The sequence below is a fragment of the Ischnura elegans genome, chromosome 8 (assembly GCF_921293095.1).
Source record: "Ischnura elegans chromosome 8, ioIscEleg1.1, whole genome shotgun sequence".
In the NCBI taxonomy this organism is placed as follows: domain Eukaryota; kingdom Metazoa; phylum Arthropoda; class Insecta; order Odonata; family Coenagrionidae; genus Ischnura; species Ischnura elegans.
Window position 1 is genome coordinate 32,609,618 of NC_060253.1, and position 18,641 is coordinate 32,628,258.

At 38.1% G+C, this 18,641-nt stretch overlaps 1 protein-coding gene and 1 long non-coding RNA gene across 3 annotated transcripts in view; one reads left to right on the forward strand and one right to left on the reverse strand.

Moving 5' to 3' along the window:
* Positions 1 to 83: 83 nt before the first annotated feature.
* Positions 84 to 18,641, forward strand: part of LOC124164297 (mucin-17) — a 34,800-nt gene continuing 16,242 nt past the window's right edge. For both annotated transcript variants that reach the window (XM_046541544.1, XM_046541545.1), the window contains exons 1-7: positions 84 to 1,557; positions 1,632 to 1,853; positions 2,191 to 2,290; positions 9,839 to 9,951; positions 10,217 to 10,347; positions 12,343 to 12,518; positions 13,751 to 14,096. In XM_046541544.1, coding sequence (XP_046397500.1) covers positions 878 to 1,557; positions 1,632 to 1,853; positions 2,191 to 2,290; positions 9,839 to 9,951; positions 10,217 to 10,347; positions 12,343 to 12,518; positions 13,751 to 14,096 — 1,768 coding nt within the window. In that variant the 5' untranslated portion in view covers positions 84 to 877. The remainder of the gene's footprint in view (positions 1,558 to 1,631; positions 1,854 to 2,190; positions 2,291 to 9,838; positions 9,952 to 10,216; positions 10,348 to 12,342; positions 12,519 to 13,750; positions 14,097 to 18,641) is intronic.
* LOC124164301 lies at positions 3,505 to 4,761 on the reverse strand. The gene is made up of 3 exons (XR_006866020.1): positions 4,667 to 4,761; positions 4,346 to 4,568; positions 3,505 to 3,693 (listed from the first exon to the last, which is right to left on the reverse strand). It is a non-coding gene; the product is annotated as an uncharacterized LOC124164301 (long non-coding RNA).

Sequence of the window (18,641 nt, forward strand, 5' to 3'; positions counted from 1 at the left end):
TAAAAGAACAGCGATGAAGCGCCCTGATTGGCTGAAAGCGCTGAACTAATATGGAGTCAAGTTGTTGTCCGACTTGGTGCAATATGTAATTTATTCATCACAAAGGTGTTTTATTTGGGTTAATAATTTTTGTTTGATTTAAGAATTTATTCAAGAACCATACATTGGAACCCTCAACAGGACTCTATAACCTATCCGATTAAATCAGTCTCCCCTGCGGCCAGCGGATCCCTATGAAATATAAACAACGATCAGAACGTAGACGACCCTGTTATTAAGTCATCATTTTGATTTCACCATAACACTCATACTACAAGTACCTAATGTAGAAGCCGCAAATACTGTGGGGAATGCTACATTTTCTAAGTAGATGTAAACCTTAGGTCTAGAAAAATTGAGCTGCTGTTACCTCCATTGTTTTCCTACTGCAGTTTCATTAATAACGTAGCGGTCCGCGGATAAAATTCAACATGTTAATTTTTGTGAGGATAGAGTTCCTTAAATCCATAACCATAAGCAAAACAGTCGTTCATTCACTAAACGATCGAGATCATACGCGGAGTACGAAAATATGACGAAAATTCACCGAACTGCCGGCTATTTGATACTCATTCATTCCTTGAGAAAGTATCGACATAAGTTACTAACATGATACCCCATCATGATATACATTACGGTAGCGCAAAATAAATGTCTCGTAAAGTGGATATGCCGACCAAATAGTTTCTATCCAGTTATTTTCCAATCGCCCTCAGACCTTTGCACGACGCTTGCCGATGCTCATTAAAAAAAACTGAAGCGGAAATGAGCGAGCAGGAAGCGCCTCCATGATCAGTTGAACGCGAAAATGTTTGAACATGGTTAACACTTAGAGAAAATGTCGCAAATAAAGCGCAGATTTGCGTCATTTTTTGTAGTATTTGCTGCTGTTGTAGTGTATCAATTTTCACTTATTCTTGCCGTCGCTATTTTAGTGGTTGCTGTGTTTTTGTATCAAGGCTTTCAGATGAGTGACTTGACAATCAATGTACCCAGTAGTTCCCGAGCTAACAGTTTGTTGTCTTCTCTCTATTCGTGGACGGAATCTGCCGTTTCATCCGTTGCGAAAAAGTGCAAAAACTTGACTGCGTCTGGGACGGAGAACAATGCTCGTTTACCGATACAGGGCCCCATTGGCTCTGGGAAGAAAAGCACCCAACATACTTACTCCCCCGGTTTTGATTGCGCTTCCTTTGGTAATAGAGAGAATATTTACCAGGGAACTAGTATTCATCAATCGCCCAAAGTGAGTGATAGTGCCCCCAGAGCAAGTCCTTCTTGCTCTTCAGTGGACACGTCTGAGTGGAACAGAAAAACACCAATTGCCAGTAGTGCAACTTTAAACAAGTCCCTTACTGCTACTAGCCGGTACGATAACGACAGTTTTTCACAAAGAAGTTCACCTTGGGGATATAGCCTTAGTCCTCAGCAGAGAAGTAGTGTTTCAAATACGAGAACCGTGACAGCTGCTCCGTCACCCTTGTCAGCTTCTTCAAGATACAACAGTAGAGATGCAGCGTAATTATCTAAATGTTCTTGTACTTATTGATATATTTATGGTATTGCATTTTGATCGTTCATTTTTGTTGCAGACTCTTTGTGGACGTGAATAGCCCCGGATTTAGTTCCCGCTTATTGAAGTACCATTCAGAAGCAGCCATTCATCAGCCTCAGTACACACGCCCTGGACAGCTCCCTCTTGTCCATCTCAGCTCTTCTCCATTGCCTACGCTCAGTGCTCGTAACAGCCAGAAAGTCAGATCTCCGGTCCGAGTAAGAATAGCTCCACCGACTTACGATTCACCGGAGTCTCGGTAAGAGCAAAGAATGGTTCAACAGGTGATGATTCCTCGCTATTTTCATTGTACCAGTAACACAAGTATTAGCTTATTCGTCGAAATCGCATTTTTAATTCGTTACATATAGCATAAGTACCATAGTTTTTGACTTTATAATACATTTGTGTGTGTACTGTGCACACTAATTTTGTCAGTTTGGCTCTCTAAAACGTTTCAATAATAGCCTATCTCCTTATCAATTATAATTCATTATTCAAGGACTCGTTTATATTTTTAGTGATTCAGTGCGCCTCTATCAGCATATGTTTGTCTATGCATCGTCTTCAATGATACTTTTACTCTTTAATTACAGTCTCTTTGCCAGACCTGAGAAACAGCCTCTGCCGGAGCAACAATCGAAATCAGTCATTGAAGTATTGAAGGAGATTTCAAGGAAACGTATTCATACAGAAGTAAGGATTTATCTTTGTATATAAGCAAACTTGCTTTTTCATATTTAAAGTTGGAAGTGAATGCTGCTGAGGTGAACATTGCCATTGATGTCCACTGAATAGGGTCCACATCAACTCAACCATTGCCTTAATTTTTCAGATTTCAATGTATATTTTTTTAACTCTGCCACGATAAATTTAAAATATTACACCATACTTTCTAAAATTGAGTTCATTTTGCACTATGTATCACCCAAGGAAAAATCTTTCTGCTCTTGAAATTTATGAAACAAACCATTTTTGTATTCCTATAAAATCCAAGTAGCCAGAAAATATCATGAAACTTAGAAATTCAATTACATATTGGTAGATGTAAGCTTTTTTTACCATCAGCGCTGGATCCAGGAGAGGGACAAGGGGGCTAGGTGGGTCTGAACAAAATTACCATTTTATCTAGTGTAAAGTGGATACCCAAGGCTATTGCCGCCTTGCCCCTCTCTGGATCTGCCTCTGGATGCAAGAATATATATATATATTTTCCGGAGAACTGTTATTTTTCAAGATTGTGCATTGCTATGAATGTAAAGCTGACGGTTTGGAGATTAACTCTGTGATGCCTCCTGTGATAATTAATGTAACATTTTCTCTCATTCAGTTTTTTATTATTTTTATTTTACTATTAAACTTGGCAGATTTTGCGATATTACTTAACATTTTTCATAGTGAAAAATTAGAGAGGAGCTACCATCAATTTAGTACTGCTAACTATTATCCAATCCTTTAATCCTTTTGCTGCTTTGCACATAAGCGGTAGGATAGCATGGTAGGCTGCTGTGAATTTACCTTTTTGTATCTCCAGAATCAAGGTGAAACTGTGGGGATGGTCTGCCCTTTACCTGTAGCATTGTTCTTGTGGTTCCAACCACACCTTCCCTGTGGGTGGAACTGCAGAAACAGTCTCCTCGCTTATCATGTGAAGGAGCCCATACCAACAGGCCAACTACATATTCAGTTACTGCCGTTAGGCCTGGTACAAACACATGGTGGACCTCCTGCGTGTACCAGGCCTAACTAACAAATAGGGATGGACTGGAACCAGAAATTACAAAAACAAATTCTGATACCATTACGAAAATTACTTTTGCAGGATCTAATACAAACTAAGCACTACAATTTCCTCCATTCAGGCTCACATGTGTTCCAAATAAACATGAAATCATTACAAGCAACCTAACTTACCCCTTCCTGTGGCTGACCCTCCCGATTAGGCATAGGTCTTCTGGGCCGATTGTAATAATTCTCTCGACGCGGTCGGATGCGCCTAGGTCCACCAGGGCCTCCAGCACCCCCCTCTCCAGCACCATCTTCACCTTTACCCTCACCACTTTCATAACCTCCCTGGTTGCCTCCATAACCATCATAGCCTAGGAATAAAAAATACAAAATAAGGTAAAAATGCTTGGACATCAAAAAACATGATACGCCAAGACAGCTTCCATTATTCATTCATAATAATTTTCAGACCTGCTTTCAACACAACTCTATTCATTAAACTAGTCACTATGAGGTTGGAAGGGTAAATGGTAGGCAAATAATCTAATCTACACCTAATGACCCTGTTCATTCAAAATGGGAGTTTAAATTCTAATCCATAATACCTTCCTTTAGACATGACAATCTTTAACCAATCACTATTACAAATGTTCTACGTGAAAACATGAAAAAAATTCTAGCAAAATTGCAGCATTACCACATGGAATTTGTAACAAAAGGCAAGAGTAGTAGAATAGACAATCGACCAAATCACCATAAATCATTCAGATGCAAACAATTAATAAAAACACTGGAAAAATAATGCCATCATGAAAAATTATGAGAGAGAAACACCAAATGTAAATATGTAAACACTCAAGCCATCCTTCAGGGAAATGAAGAGGAATAAATACTACTAAGTAATTTAACTATTGCAAAAGTTGATTGCAGGAATGAACTTTGATAGTAATCAACATGAAGACTACATGCACTTCCTATCATAGAGAAGAAAAAACAGCTTCACAAATAATTTTCACGGCTTACCCTCTCTAGGTCTTGGACGCAGACGACGACGAGGATAGTAAGTATTACGGAAATTGCGTCTCTTGTCTGCAGCGTAGGGTGAACCCTTCACAGGTTCCCCATCAGGGCCTGTGACATTTGCTGCCTCATTCCCCTTCTCTCCAACAACAACGTCAAACACTACTGTTTCTCCATCACCTACACTTCTTACGGCTTTCTTCGGGTTGTTCTTAGTAATGGCTGACTAATAAGGGAAGAAAAAAATTCATTAACAATACTGAGTGGGATCCTTAACAAAATCAACATTTTATGCACTCATATGCAGCAGCAAATTTAACTTACTTGATGGACAAATACGTCATCTTTGGTGTCATTTCTGAAAATAGAAAATTATGAAAATAAATTTCTAGGTGCACACTAATTGATTAACACATTAAAAATACACTTGCCAATAAAAACAGTTGCCACCATCAGCCTCATTAAAACTAATTCCATGTTTTCATATACTTCTTAAACAAGATAAAATTTGCAAAATAGCATGTTTCGTCTTCCACTCCATGAGATATTGGCGAGAAAAAAAAAGGTCTATTATATTGGTAGATGTAAGCTCTTGAAATTTATGAAACAAACCATTTTTGTATTCCTATAAAATCCAAGTAGCCAGAAAATATCATGAAACTTAGAAATTCAATTACATATTGGTAGATGTAAGCTTTTTTTACCATCAGCGCTGGATCCAGGAGAGGGACAAGGGGGCTAGGTGGGTCTGAACAAAATTACCATTTTATCTAGTGTAAAGTGGATACCCAAGGCTATTGCCGCCTTGCCCCTCTCTGGATCTGCCTCTGGATGCAAGAATATATATATATATTTTCCGGAGAACTGTTATTTTTCAAGATTGTGCATTGCTATGAATGTAAAGCTGACGGTTTGGAGATTAACTCTGTGATGCCTCCTGTGATAATTAATGTAACATTTTCTCTCATTCAGTTTTTTATTATTTTTATTTTACTATTAAACTTGGCAGATTTTGCGATATTACTTAACATTTTTCATAGTGAAAAATTAGAGAGGAGCTACCATCAATTTAGTACTGCTAACTATTATCCAATCCTTTAATCCTTTTGCTGCTTTGCACATAAGCGGTAGGATAGCATGGTAGGCTGCTGTGAATTTACCTTTTTGTATCTCCAGAATCAAGGTGAAACTGTGGGGATGGTCTGCCCTTTACCTGTAGCATTGTTCTTGTGGTTCCAACCACACCTTCCCTGTGGGTGGTATAGGTTAGATTCCCTATTCAGGCTAAAATTTTCTCCCATAGATCAATAGTATAATAATATATATATTTTTCTTCCAAGCATGTGCATACATATATTATTAACATTCATAGAAGCAAGATAGCCTATAAGGCAAAAAGCCTGTTGTTAAGCTAACTTCAAAAACTCTTAAATGCCGAAATGGAAACATAAAACCAGAAATACTCATTACCTAATGAAAACATAAGAAATTTTGTGCACATTAAAAAATTTTCAAAATTAATGTGACTGTAGGCTGTACAATAGGTAATAATGTAGAATGAATAACACACATGAAATTAAGGTGAAAGGTGATTGCCCCCTAAACCTCTTTTCCTACTTTGAGTGATTGAGTACTATTCTATCGACATGATACCTTCGCTATTGTATAAAAGTCTCTATCTAAATTGACATAAATTGGAATAAATGACAAGTTTTACTTGTTGTGATTAATTAAATGTATTATTTTTGGGGAAAAACAGTCACAACAAAAGAATTCTAGCCAGATTACTAGTCTAATGTGACTTTTAAAACCAAGATATATGCTGGTGTAAAGTAATAAATTAAATAATAATAATGACAAAAACATGACCCATCGGAGGGTATCACCAGCGGCGAGTTGGGGGAACTAGAACGACTCATATGCTTAGCGAAAGGAAGGGGGGCTGTGAAAGGATGGGAGGGTAGGTGGCGTGGTGGGGAGGGAGAGTGTTCTCTGGCTGTCTGGGAACTCTTGCAGCGAGGCACTGCAGAGAATACAGATAGGAGCAAGGGATGAGCGTGTAAGATCATGAAATTTAACGAAGTCTTTTTTCTTAGAAAGAAACGTGCGAGCTAAGTGATTAGTGCATTTTAAGTTACCAGTCTTCTCCTCTTGTTTGTGTCCAATGGTAATAACACAGGCCTGCATTTTTACGGTTTCATCATATTTTTCAAGTTCTGTTGATAGAGTAATATATATTTTTGTGTGCTGAATCAGAAAACTCTTATTTTTATTAGATTGAGTCAGAACTTTTTTTTTTTTTTCCCATCTGTCAATTTCTAAACTGTCGTATATGGAATGAAATCAAATATATTAGTCGCACAATAACATGTGTACTACTGTGTAAACTACAATCTAATGTGCATATAGGTACATACTTTTTCTTATTATTGCATGTAATCCTTATTACTTTCATCCCTGGATATATCAGTGGAAATTATATTAATGCTATTGTGCTAATTCAAGCAAATTTATGCTGTTTTAGTGGAAACTTCTCATCACTTTTTGGGTGCGGTCTTATGTAAGAACTAGTGATTTGTTGATAAATCGATAAATAAAAGTGAAAGAATCATGATTAACAAAGTTAAATGATGTCGGAAATGCATCATATTTGGACTCATATTTTTTGTAATTGGTGCACATTCCTATTCTTGAAATCAAACGGAGGTAAAACACAATTTGCAGAAAGTTATTGGTTGTCAGCGAAGAACAAAGTATATATGTGACTCATGCTATCAGCATGTTTAAAAAATTGGGGATCAGGAAGGCAGGTGGCGTGAGAGGAGGGGAGCTGGGAAGGAGAGGGGAAGAAGCTATTCGAAAGAAAACACTTCCCATTGTTCTTAGATAACTTGAAACTTGAGCTCGACCTCAGCGAAATTTTCTCTGGCTAATGAACTGCTGGCTCTAAACAATCCTACTCCCCATTCCACTTCCATTTTTATTTTTTCACGGGGAAACCTCTTCCTTGCTGAAATGCTTAAAAAATGTCAAAAATACTCCGTGTTTGGTGTCATTTTCTTTTGAATTTGTACTCTATACGAATATTTCAATCCAATCGGGATACCTCTTTGCTAATTGCAATAATTGCAATAATTTGCTGAAAGTCTTGGTGAGACACTTTTTGGCCCAATAGGTGACTCATTTTTTTGGAAACTGGGAGCTTTGAAGAAGGTTAGCTGAGAAAGGTCAGTTGGCAAGAAAGGGGGAGGGATGAAACACGTTTCTATTATTCTTGTGTAACTTGATACAGTGCCAACCTCGATATAACGACACCCCACGGTGCACTAATAAACACTCGCTATAGCGAATTGTCGCTTTACCGGAGGTGGAGCAAATAATAGCCAATATACCTCTTGCGAACAGATATACAGGAACAGGAGTGGTGCGGCGACAGATAAACATCTATCCGATAAACGTAAGCATAAATCCAGACGAAAGGCGATGTTTTTTTGCATCACTAAATTTCCTTACTCAAATAACGACTAACTATTCAAACAATTTATATGCGCCGCACTGAATAAAAATCATGCAAAGCATTGTTTCGTCAATCATTATATTTATCGAACGACAGTTTACCACATAAATTTGAGACTGAGCACTCCATTAACTTCATTTCAAACAGATCGCTAGCAATTACAGAGGTTAAGGAGTCTTGATGAAAGTCTTCCGGCGGTGAAACCCTCGCTATGGCGAGAGCCAACACCGAAAGGGTCTCGTAAAAACGAATTTTTCAACACTCTTATTATAGGGTCAATTGACGGTGCATCGGCTATCTCTCGTAATAGCGGGGGTGTCGCTATAGCCCGTACTCCCTTTAACGAGGTTCCACTGTATTTTATTTCTAAGGATCTATGGTCTTTGTAACATGAAACGTGCGCGAGAAACCTGAGGGGTGCCAGAGGCTTGTTGGGGGGCTATGGAGGGTAGGGAAATGTTAGAGGGGTGGGCTGAGGACTGATGGGTGGGGGATTGTGGATTATGGGAAATGTGGGACGTAGTTACCATTCTACGGTGCTGAGCTTCTCCCGTAGTTCCATCTCTTGGTGAAGATTCAGACTGTTCCCGTCATGTTTAGCCTTAAGCATAATATGCATACAAATGCATATACACACCCTTAAAAACTACGTTTCAATATCATCAAAATTTTGTATCCATTTTTTTATCAGCCTTAAGTATTCACCCAAACAAATTGTTTCTTTAATCGTATTGGGTAATGTATTAAGCAATTTTGGCCCCATGTGCGTCGTTTACAGTGTTAAATTAAGTTTCGGCATAGGGATCCAGAAACCTCTATGGAAATTAACAAACTTATTACACTTTTCTCAGACTATTTTGGATGGCTCTTGGGAGTTTTGGCATGGCTTTCTGGAATGTTTTCCATTATTAAGGGCTGTTTTCATGCCATGGTGAAGGGATGATATGTACCAATTTTCATCAAAATATGAGTCTGTGGGTTTCTTATTCATTCATTCATGGCATTGCAGTTCTAAGATTGGAGATCTACAGCCCCTCCATTCCTCCTTTTCCCAGCTAATTCTTTCTCTTCCCTGATGTTCTAATGCCTTGTATTCTTCTTAACTTCTCCCGAGTAAGTTTCCACACTTTTTCATCAATTATATACTTCTAAATGCAATTGCTATGTCTTTTGAAATGGCCTTTCCACCAGGTCCTTAAGTGGCATTTGGTGTTTCATGGTTCCATTTCTTCCTATATTCTTTTGTACACCTTCTCGTTTCTCACCCTACATATCCTTGTAATCTTCAGCACATGCCACCAGCACCAGATCTTGAAGGCTTCAAGTAATTTTTGGGCAGATTTTTTCAATGATCATAGCCTCTGATCCATAGAGTGCTCAAAACCTCATTCTAGTGAATAAAATCAATGGTTTACTTTGTTGAAGTTTGTAATTATAAAAAAGTAATTCACCGAAAATTTATGAAAAATAAGTCAGCTTGTTTCTGTCTTTTAATTTCATTGTGTAGGGTACAATCTTATGATCTTTCTACTGAGAAGATGAAACCCAATAAAGTTTTTTAAATCTATTGTTGGGAAAGAGCTTAGTGTTTTATTTTAACCTTTTTTTTTTGGTTTAACACGTTGCGTACGGATGGCGAGAATTCTCGACATTTTTTTTCCTGAACGTTCTGGACGGATGACGAAGATTCTCTTCATTTAGGCGCATCAACCTAAACAATTTTAAAGCGTATCGCAAGCGAATACGTATTGTATGCTTTAAAATTGTTTAGGTTGATGCGCCTAAATGACGAGAAACTTCGTCATCCGTCCGGAACGTTCGCGAAAAAAATGACGAGAATTCTCACCATCATTACACCACGTGTTAAGTGGCTTTTGAGTGAAATAATCAGTCATTATTGGTATTGTTCCATGAGTTACTTTACATCAAAGTTTTTTAGTACAATTACACTACATGCATGATTATTTTTTTTTGTCCAGGATGGCGGAAGTGATGCGAAAAGACATCATCCCCAGAGTGACTCTTCATCGTCCTCATCATCTTCCTCAACCCCTGCCATGGTCAATGGGGTACTTTTAGAGCCAGGACCAACGTAAGTGTGCATTTAGGCCTCTTATGGCTAAAAAATCCATTGATTTTCAATGGGAAGGAAGAGAAAAGATAAAGTGGTCTTTGTGCACAGACTGGATCATTCAAATGTTATTCATTATCAAATGTCTGCTGTTAATTTTTCAAGTGCAATTTCAATTTTTATGTTTTATTCCACAACACCTGTCTTGTTGATTTGCTTTTATTTTGCATCCCATTGTCAATATGGAAATCAATTAAATGTTTTGCTTTATTCGTTTTCAATTTAGGGGTAAAAGACCAAGAGAGGAAGATTCTCCAAAACTCCAAAAGCCTTCTGTCAAAAGGACCCGGAATAATGAAATCTACAGTTCCCTCAGCTCCAGTCGGAACATAAATGTTGGAACTAAAAGAAAAGCTGGTATGTATCAATGGAAGTTGTAGCATGGTGTATGGAAATGTACAGTTGGTCATAAGTCATTATCTAGGCTCTATCTTAGGTTGGTCACTCTAATTGAAAGCATGGTTTTTCATGGAATTTCAAAGAAAATGAAGATAAGTCCGAAGAAATCATCTTTGTTATAATATAATTCAATTGGTGATATTTTCTCATTGCCTTACACAAAAACTCTCATATGCTTTGTTTTTGGTGAAAGTCAACGACTGTAATATTATTATAATTTTTGGTTTTTTCCCGGCGAACAATTGCAGTGAAGTTTTCTCGGGTTTCGCACCGGGTCAGGTCCTCCATTTCTCCTTCCAACAATGGGCGAGTTGCCCATTGAAACGTTGGAAGGAGAAATGGAGGACCTGACCCGGTGCGAAACCCGAGAAAACTTCACTGTAATATTATTGTAATGACATCTTGTTTAACCTTGCAAATTCAGGACACTTATGAAGTCTCCTCAGTCAGTTAATGAGATAGGCTGTCACAATCATTCGTACCTTTGTTGGTGTAAAAACTAAGCCAGGTAGGATTCAAACCTGCGATCTATAGGTTAGCAAATGAGGATTTAACCATGTCACTATCAAGTCTGGTGGGGCAAATTTCTTGGGATTGAGTTCAATTATAGATTGTTCACCAATTTATGTAGGTTTTCATACAACCACCCTGGCCTGTTCACCTTCCCAATTTTCAGTATTTTCTTCTTCAGTTTGGAATAAGGCCCATTCCTCTTCATTCTCTCTATGGACTATGTTCCCTTCCTCTTCCATGCTTACCCAACATCCTGCCTTGTGGTAAGGTTTTCAACATCCCATCAGCCTTTAGTACACTTTACGTTCATTAATTTTAGATGGTGGTCCAAATCCCCTTGGCTGTTTGGAAGCTGCACAAGATTTTTAAACTTTTCGTTATCCTCTTGTCTGTCATTTTCATGTGTGCTGTGCATATAGCATAGACATCAGGACCAAGAGTTTTGCTTTGTATTATCGGAACTTCATATTATCATGCTTCGTAAAATTGAGAGTTTACTGTGTTCCCATCTGTTTACTGTTTCCATCAAGTGTATTTCCATTCACTCTCTTCACTTTTGCAGAATTTAAGTTCCGTATGTTTATGCACCAGATTTTTTGTTCATGATGCTTCCCCAATTATTTCCTCTAGCTGTTCATATACCCCATCTATTTCCCTTTCCTAATGACTGCTTGTCGACTGTATTTTCTGTCCGCACATACAGTGGGAGATGAACACACATGGAGGATTATTGGCAATATGGGAAAGAGAAAGGGAGTAGACTACATGCTCAAAATTTTTTTGTCTAGATGGTTTAATTTTCAGCATCTAACTCCAATGAAGATGCTTAGACTATATGCTAATAAACAAATCACTGGAGAGGATAGAGGAAAAACTCGGAGCCACCAAATAGAGCTTCTGGGCCCATATTTAACTGCCTACTTTGCAAATATAAGAAATGGTTTCAGGTTTGACATTTTGGTTGTCAATGATATTCATAATGAATCACAGTGGCAATACTCCATTCTTAATTGAATGCCAACTGACCCTAGTTTTGGTAGCCCATCAAGACTCAGAAAATAGCCTCAAGCTACCAAAATCTGGGCTGGTTGGTATTTAATTAAGAATGGAGTATTATTACTGTGTTTCATCACGGATGCCCATTGGCCAATACTAGCTTTGTGTTCACACCTCCTGTCTCTGTACATTATTTGAGTTGAAAAGAAGGAAGCCATTTATTTTTTAGGCATATACTACCATAAGTTTACAGTGATTAAAATCTTTTGGGATAGTCTACTGTGTCAGTGTGTGGGTGGCCTCAATGTTTCCCACATGATGTTAGTCTCTTTCACTTGGCAATCTAGTTATTACTCTGTTTTAACTGTTTAATTTTAGTTAGTATCATCAGTTAACATTATTTTGTTACATTCATTATACCCTTAAATTGTGTTTTACTCATAGCTGACAGCTGGTCAAGGTGCAGCACTCCAGCTCCAATTGGAAAGCATTTGAAGAAGAGCCCACACATTGCCAGTAATGTGTCAGATAATGATGATAACAGAAGTATTGAAGAACACACCCCTCAAAGAGAGCCGTCACCCTTACCCAAGCCTGCACCTGAAAGAAAATCACCACTGGTTAGTAAAAAATTGAAATTCATAGTTTAAGCCATCAGCCGGCTTCTAGCTGGAGTTGATGTTTGAATTATGTTGGGTGTTTCAAGGATTTTGTTCAGTTTAGTTTCTATTTCAAGGGATAGAATTAGTTTGGTATGCATCAAAAATTATTTGGACTACCTCTTTCCTCCATAAGATCTCTATTTCATTTCAAGACTCAACTGGACTCGGCAAAGTCCTATTGTATCATTGTCAAAATAAACAAAATATTTTTATCTCTTGTTAACATGCTCTTGAAACAGGTTCATAACATTAACAAAATGAATAACGAACACAGAGCGAAAATAACAAAACAAATAAGGCATGAAATCTTGAAATTCTATCATTCACAAGTATTAACACTCCCCTCTCCTATTGATATTTTCATAAATATGAAACATTGAGAAAGAAATTAATGAACTGTCTAAATACCTTTACAGTAACCCAAAATATGCTTAAGCTATCTACTTGAGCTACCAACTTATACGAGTCACAACCTCAGGGGAAGTATGCATACACAAGAGCGCACATTGACTTCTGCTCATGAGGCAAAATGTCCCACATCAGGTTATCTGCGACCCACCTATTCCTTTGCCTGTGTCGAAGAAGCTCATTGGGTGATTGTTTACATTATTCACAATTTGGTTTGTTTTTGCACAATTACTTTGAAAGGAGATCTGCCAAATTTCTTTAGTGCAATTAATACTAAATTCAGCAAAATAATCCTTTTAAGATTCTGAGGAAGAACATAGAGTTCCACTGCACAATTTCTTGTTCTGTATGATAGTCTTACATTTTTTGCAATCTTTATGACACATGATTGTTGCCGCACTCAACTAAAGGTTTGGGAAGTGTATGACTTAGTCCAATACCTATCTGAAATGAAGGCAATAACCATGTCTTTGACTCAATAAGTTTTACTATTTCTAAAACATGTGATTGATTGTTATCTAAAGAAATTCTATTTTGGATCATACTTTTCAATATAACTGCAGCTCCCACCCTTATGACAGCTTATCCAATAATGAACCTTCCATGAGGTAGTGTTTTTAACATTATACACATCCATATGATCACTGAGTTGACAAAATTTCTGAGTAATGACATATCATGTTTACATTATTTGCAATGTCTAAATTACCCACTCCACTCATTTTTCCATCTTGAACCCTTGCTTTTTTAGTAATGTAAGTACTTCCTGATTGTGTTTTCAGATGGTGGGGCAAACTCCCTCCCCAAGTGTAAACATAGCAAGGTCAGTGGATGCTCAGTCCTCATCCCACCATTCCTTGGAGAGTATCAATGAAACAGCAGAATCATCCAAAAGCCAGTTAGCAAGAAGCCAACATCATGGCCGGCTTTTTGTCAAAGCATTTTCTCGTGGAATTGCCAGCGAGACTGAAGGCATGAAAGATTCTAGAAAAAATGGAGGCACAAAGCCGTGGAAGACACAACGAACAATTGATGCTGATGCTATTACTGGTGAAGACATTGTGGGTCAAGACATGGAAATTGGAAGCAGGAGATTGAATTCTATGTTTTCTGTTCTCGAGTCCAAAGGTGAGAAAATTATTTTGCTTTTTATGTTTAATTCTACAACCTTTACTTCATCTGTAATTGAAGTCCAAGATCTTACGTTAATGTAATGTGTAAATATTGGCCTGAATGTTTAAAGATGTTAAGATTTCCATGAAATGTATATTTTGTATATTCGCGGACAATGCCATTTTTTTTATCAACAGAAAAAAGTATCTATGTATTTTTTTTGTAGCCAAGGGTTTGTTTGTGGTTACTTGGTTGTGTCTCTTTAAAAATGGTTGAAGAATAAAACTTGAAGTAGATAGTTGATCCTGTTTTTTCTCCGGACTAACTGTCGAAGCTTTCATAGTGGCACGAAGATTTCGTCCACTGGTTACCGAAACAAATATTTTTTGTCAGGTTATGGGCCCAGTAGGCATAAGTGTGGAGAATTAAACGTGTTGGTGAAGAAGACTATCGTTTGAGCAAACGGTGATAAACTTCGAGTACAAATCAACCAGAGTCTGGCTTGGAATAACTCGTCGAACTCGTAAAAAGAAAAAGAGAGGAACGATGTCCGGACGGCGGCAAAATCAAATGATGGATAGCGAGTCAGCCCAGGGGCAGTTACCTGTGGCTGATAAACTTGAAGGGCCGAACTATTACGAGTGGACACTAGGAATGAAGGGGTTATTCTTAAAAGCTCAATGCATTGAAGCTATCAAAGGTTTTGAAGAGTGGACGATAGAAGAGAACGGTGTGTTAGTCGCGGCAGATCCGCCGGATTATGAGGTGAAACGGAGGAAAAGGCTGGACAACACATGTCTGGGACTCATCTATTGTAACGTTCAGAAGACTTTTCTGGAGCATGTGGACGCCTGCGATAATGCTAAGGCAGCGTGGGAAGCGTTGGAGACCATGTGCACGAGTTACGGCCGCTCTGAGCTATGCAGCTTCAATCGAGCTATGTGGAACACACAAAAGACTAAGGAGATGAGTATTCATCAATATGTTGCCATAATAAACGATTATCGCAGGAAAATCAAGAAATGTGGTATGGAAATTGATGATGATATGCTAGCTAATGTATATCTAAACGGCCTTCCATCTGACTGGAAGTTTTTTGTCCAGAGTTATCGGAAAGGGAAATTAGTCTCAAGAGAAGTATTGGGTGACATGCTTGTGGAAGAGCAGAAGATGCTATGCATGTCAAGAGAAAAGAAAGAGCTCAAATCTGAAGATAATAGCGATGCACATCAAGTTTACAAGGTCACAAAGGAATCAGAGTTTTCTGAGCATGGGGTGAATAGGTTTAAAGGGAAAGGAAAGAACAAAGGTAAAGGTGGAAGGAAAAGCCATCCTCCCATCTGTTATGTATGTGGAACAGAGGGACATCTATCTTTCCAGTGCCCTGATAAGAAACAAAATCCTATTGAGAAGAATCAGAATTTTGAATCTGTGAAGAAGGGGCGAGCTTCTGTCATCACAAGAGGATATAAAGCATTGTGTACTCACCAAGAGAAAAGTATAGGAGGTGGGGGATTATGGATACTGGACGGTGGAGCATCAGACCACATGACCAATAGAAAAGATTTATTCATAAATCTTTGTCCCATAACTGGTCAAGTTGTTGTGGGTGATGGATATGCTTTGGAAGTCAAAGGAATTGGCACCATAAAATTGGAGATCTCCACTGAATGTGGTGGCTTTACTATAGACTTCTCAGATGTACTGTACATCCCTGATTTGAAAGATAATTTGCTTTCACAAGGAGTATTGGACAAGAAGGGAATGATGTTCTCATGTTATCAAGGGGTGAACGAGATATCAGATGAAGGAGAAGTTTTCTTAAAGGCATTTCTCGTAAATAATTTATATTACATCACTACAGTAGGAGGAGTCAGCATTGAAGATGTCAAGATTATTTCTGAGACAAAGAAAGCATCCATAGTATCTACCATAATATGGCATGATAGACTGGGGCATCTAAATGAAGATGATATGAAGAGAATTCCTTTGGATAAAAAATGTGGAATTAACCATTTTGATTGTGATACTTGTAATGCTGGGAAAATGAAAAGGTTAAAATTTCCTAACATAGGTGGAGAAGATACATGCAAGGTCTTGGATAGAATCCATTCTGATGTGGCAGGTCCATTTACACCCAAGACTTTCAATGGAGCTAAGTACTTTGTCACATTTATTGATGATTTTACAAGGTATTCTATGGTCTACTTATTGAAAAAGAAGTCAGAAGTATTTGAAAATTTCAAGAAATTTCAACGTAGAGTGGAATGCCTGCACGATAGGAAAATTAAGGAATTCCAGAGTGACAATGGTGGAGAATACACAGATAAAAAATTCTCAGTACACCTGGAAGAATGTGGAATCTTACATCGTTTCTCAGTGGCATATACTCCACAGAAAAATGGGCTATCTGAGAGGTACAACGAAACTATTCTGAATACAACGAGATGTTTACTGATAAAATCTGGTCTTCATAAAAGATTTTGGGGAGAAGCTCTCATGACTGCTGTACATCTCAGAAATTTGTCTCCTACTTCTGCACGAAATAGCAATATTCCAATGAGTTTGTGGAAAGGACGGGAACTAAAAGAGATAGATTATAACTATCTAAGAGTTAAAGAGATAGATTATAACTATCTAAGAGTTTTTGGATGCCAGGCATGGGCATGGCAGCCAAGAGAGACAAGAGATGGAAAATTGAGTCCCAGAGGAGAAGAAAGCATCATGTTAGGATATGAAGAGGGCATCAAAGGATATCGACTTTGGAGTCTGAAAAAGAAGAAAGTAATAATCAGCAGAGATGTCAGGTTCAACGAATCAAAATTTCCTTTCAAGATGAGCCGAGATGATATCAAGATTCCCGATCTAGACAGCGATGGCGAACCTGATCCAGGAGAAGACATTGTGGAACAAGGCTATGTTTTCACAGGCGATGGAAAAGCTGAGGAGACTAAATCAAACCAAATTTCATCACACCCGGTGGTGATCCCAGGTCTGACTCCAGTGGTCCCAGATTCAGTTTCAGGGGGAGCAGTGCCTGAGATACCAGAGGAGGCAGCGCCTCGTGTTGCAGTTTTGGAGGATGACGTTGAACAGCCTGTCTTGGTGGTCTACCCCACAGTTACTAATTTAGAGGTACCAGTGACAAACCTTGACCCTGGTGAGGTCGCAGGTGAGGTACCAAGCCAGTCCATTCCAAGGAGGTCAAAGCGTGTTAGGAAGCCAACATCTTGTCAAAGCTGCAACTATGCTCATGCAAGTATTGAGTGTACTTCCATTCCAGGGACAGTAACAGAGGCTTTAAATAGTAAAGATTCTGAGTTTTGGAAACAGGCAATGCAAGAAGAAGTAAAAGTTTTGTCAGACCAAGGAACATGGGAAATAGTGCCAAGACCAGAGGGATTAAATATTGTAGGTTCAAAATGGGTGTTTGCTTTGAAACGTAATGATAAAGGGGAAATTATAAAGTTCAAGGCAAGGTTAGTTGCTCAGGGATATGGTCAAATTCATGGAGTTGATTACCATGACACATTTAGTCCTGTTATTCAAAAGAAAAGTCTGAGGCTTCTTATAGCTATTGCTGTTGAGACAGATTTAGAAATGGATCAGTTGGATATTGTAGGGGCATATTTAAACAGTAAATTAGAAGAGGATGTGTACATGGAGATACCAAAATATCTCGGAGAGAATATAACGGTTGATAGAAAGTTTTATGTATGTAAGTTAAACAAGAGTATATACGGTTTAAAGCAATCAGGTAGAAATTGGTATTTGCATCTAAGCTCAATTTTGTCTGTGTATGGATTAAAACAGTGTTTAAGTGATCCATGTATTTTTAGCATGTCTGACCTTAAAGTAGGGGTTTATGTTGATGATATGTTGCTTGTCGGAACGAAGGACAAGATATCACAGTTTAAGAGTTATCTAGGTAAGCATGTAGGAGTCAAGGATCTTGGTTCAGCCCATAATATTTTGTCCATAAGAATACAGAGACCTGAAAGAAGTGTGGTATATATTGATCAGGAGAATTATATAAAATATATGTTGGAAGAATTCGAGATGCAAGATTGTCATGGGGTGAATACTCCTTTACCAGTAGATTTTCAAGAGAGAGATGTCGAAAACCAAATAAGCAATTATTTGTATCGAAAAGCAATAGGCTGTTTGTTGCATTTGTCTGGAAATACAAGACCAGACATTTCCTATGCTGTGTGTATTTTAAGTCAGTATATGGAGGAGCCATGTCAAACTGATTGGAAAAATGTCAAGCATATGTTTAGATTTTTATCTAAGACTAGAGGTTATGCTTTATGTTATCAAAAATGTCAAAGTAAAATTAACGCATACTCTGATGCAGACTGGGCAGGCAGTAAAGGTTATTGTAAGTCCATTACAGGATATCATATTTCTTTAGCAGGGGCTCCATTTATCTGGCGAGCAAGGAAGCAAAAATGCATGGCAACCTCATCAACTCATGCAGAGTTTATTGCATTGTATGAGTGTGTAACTGAAATAGTATGGTTATCAGAGTTGTTAATAGAAATTAATCAAGGATGTTTA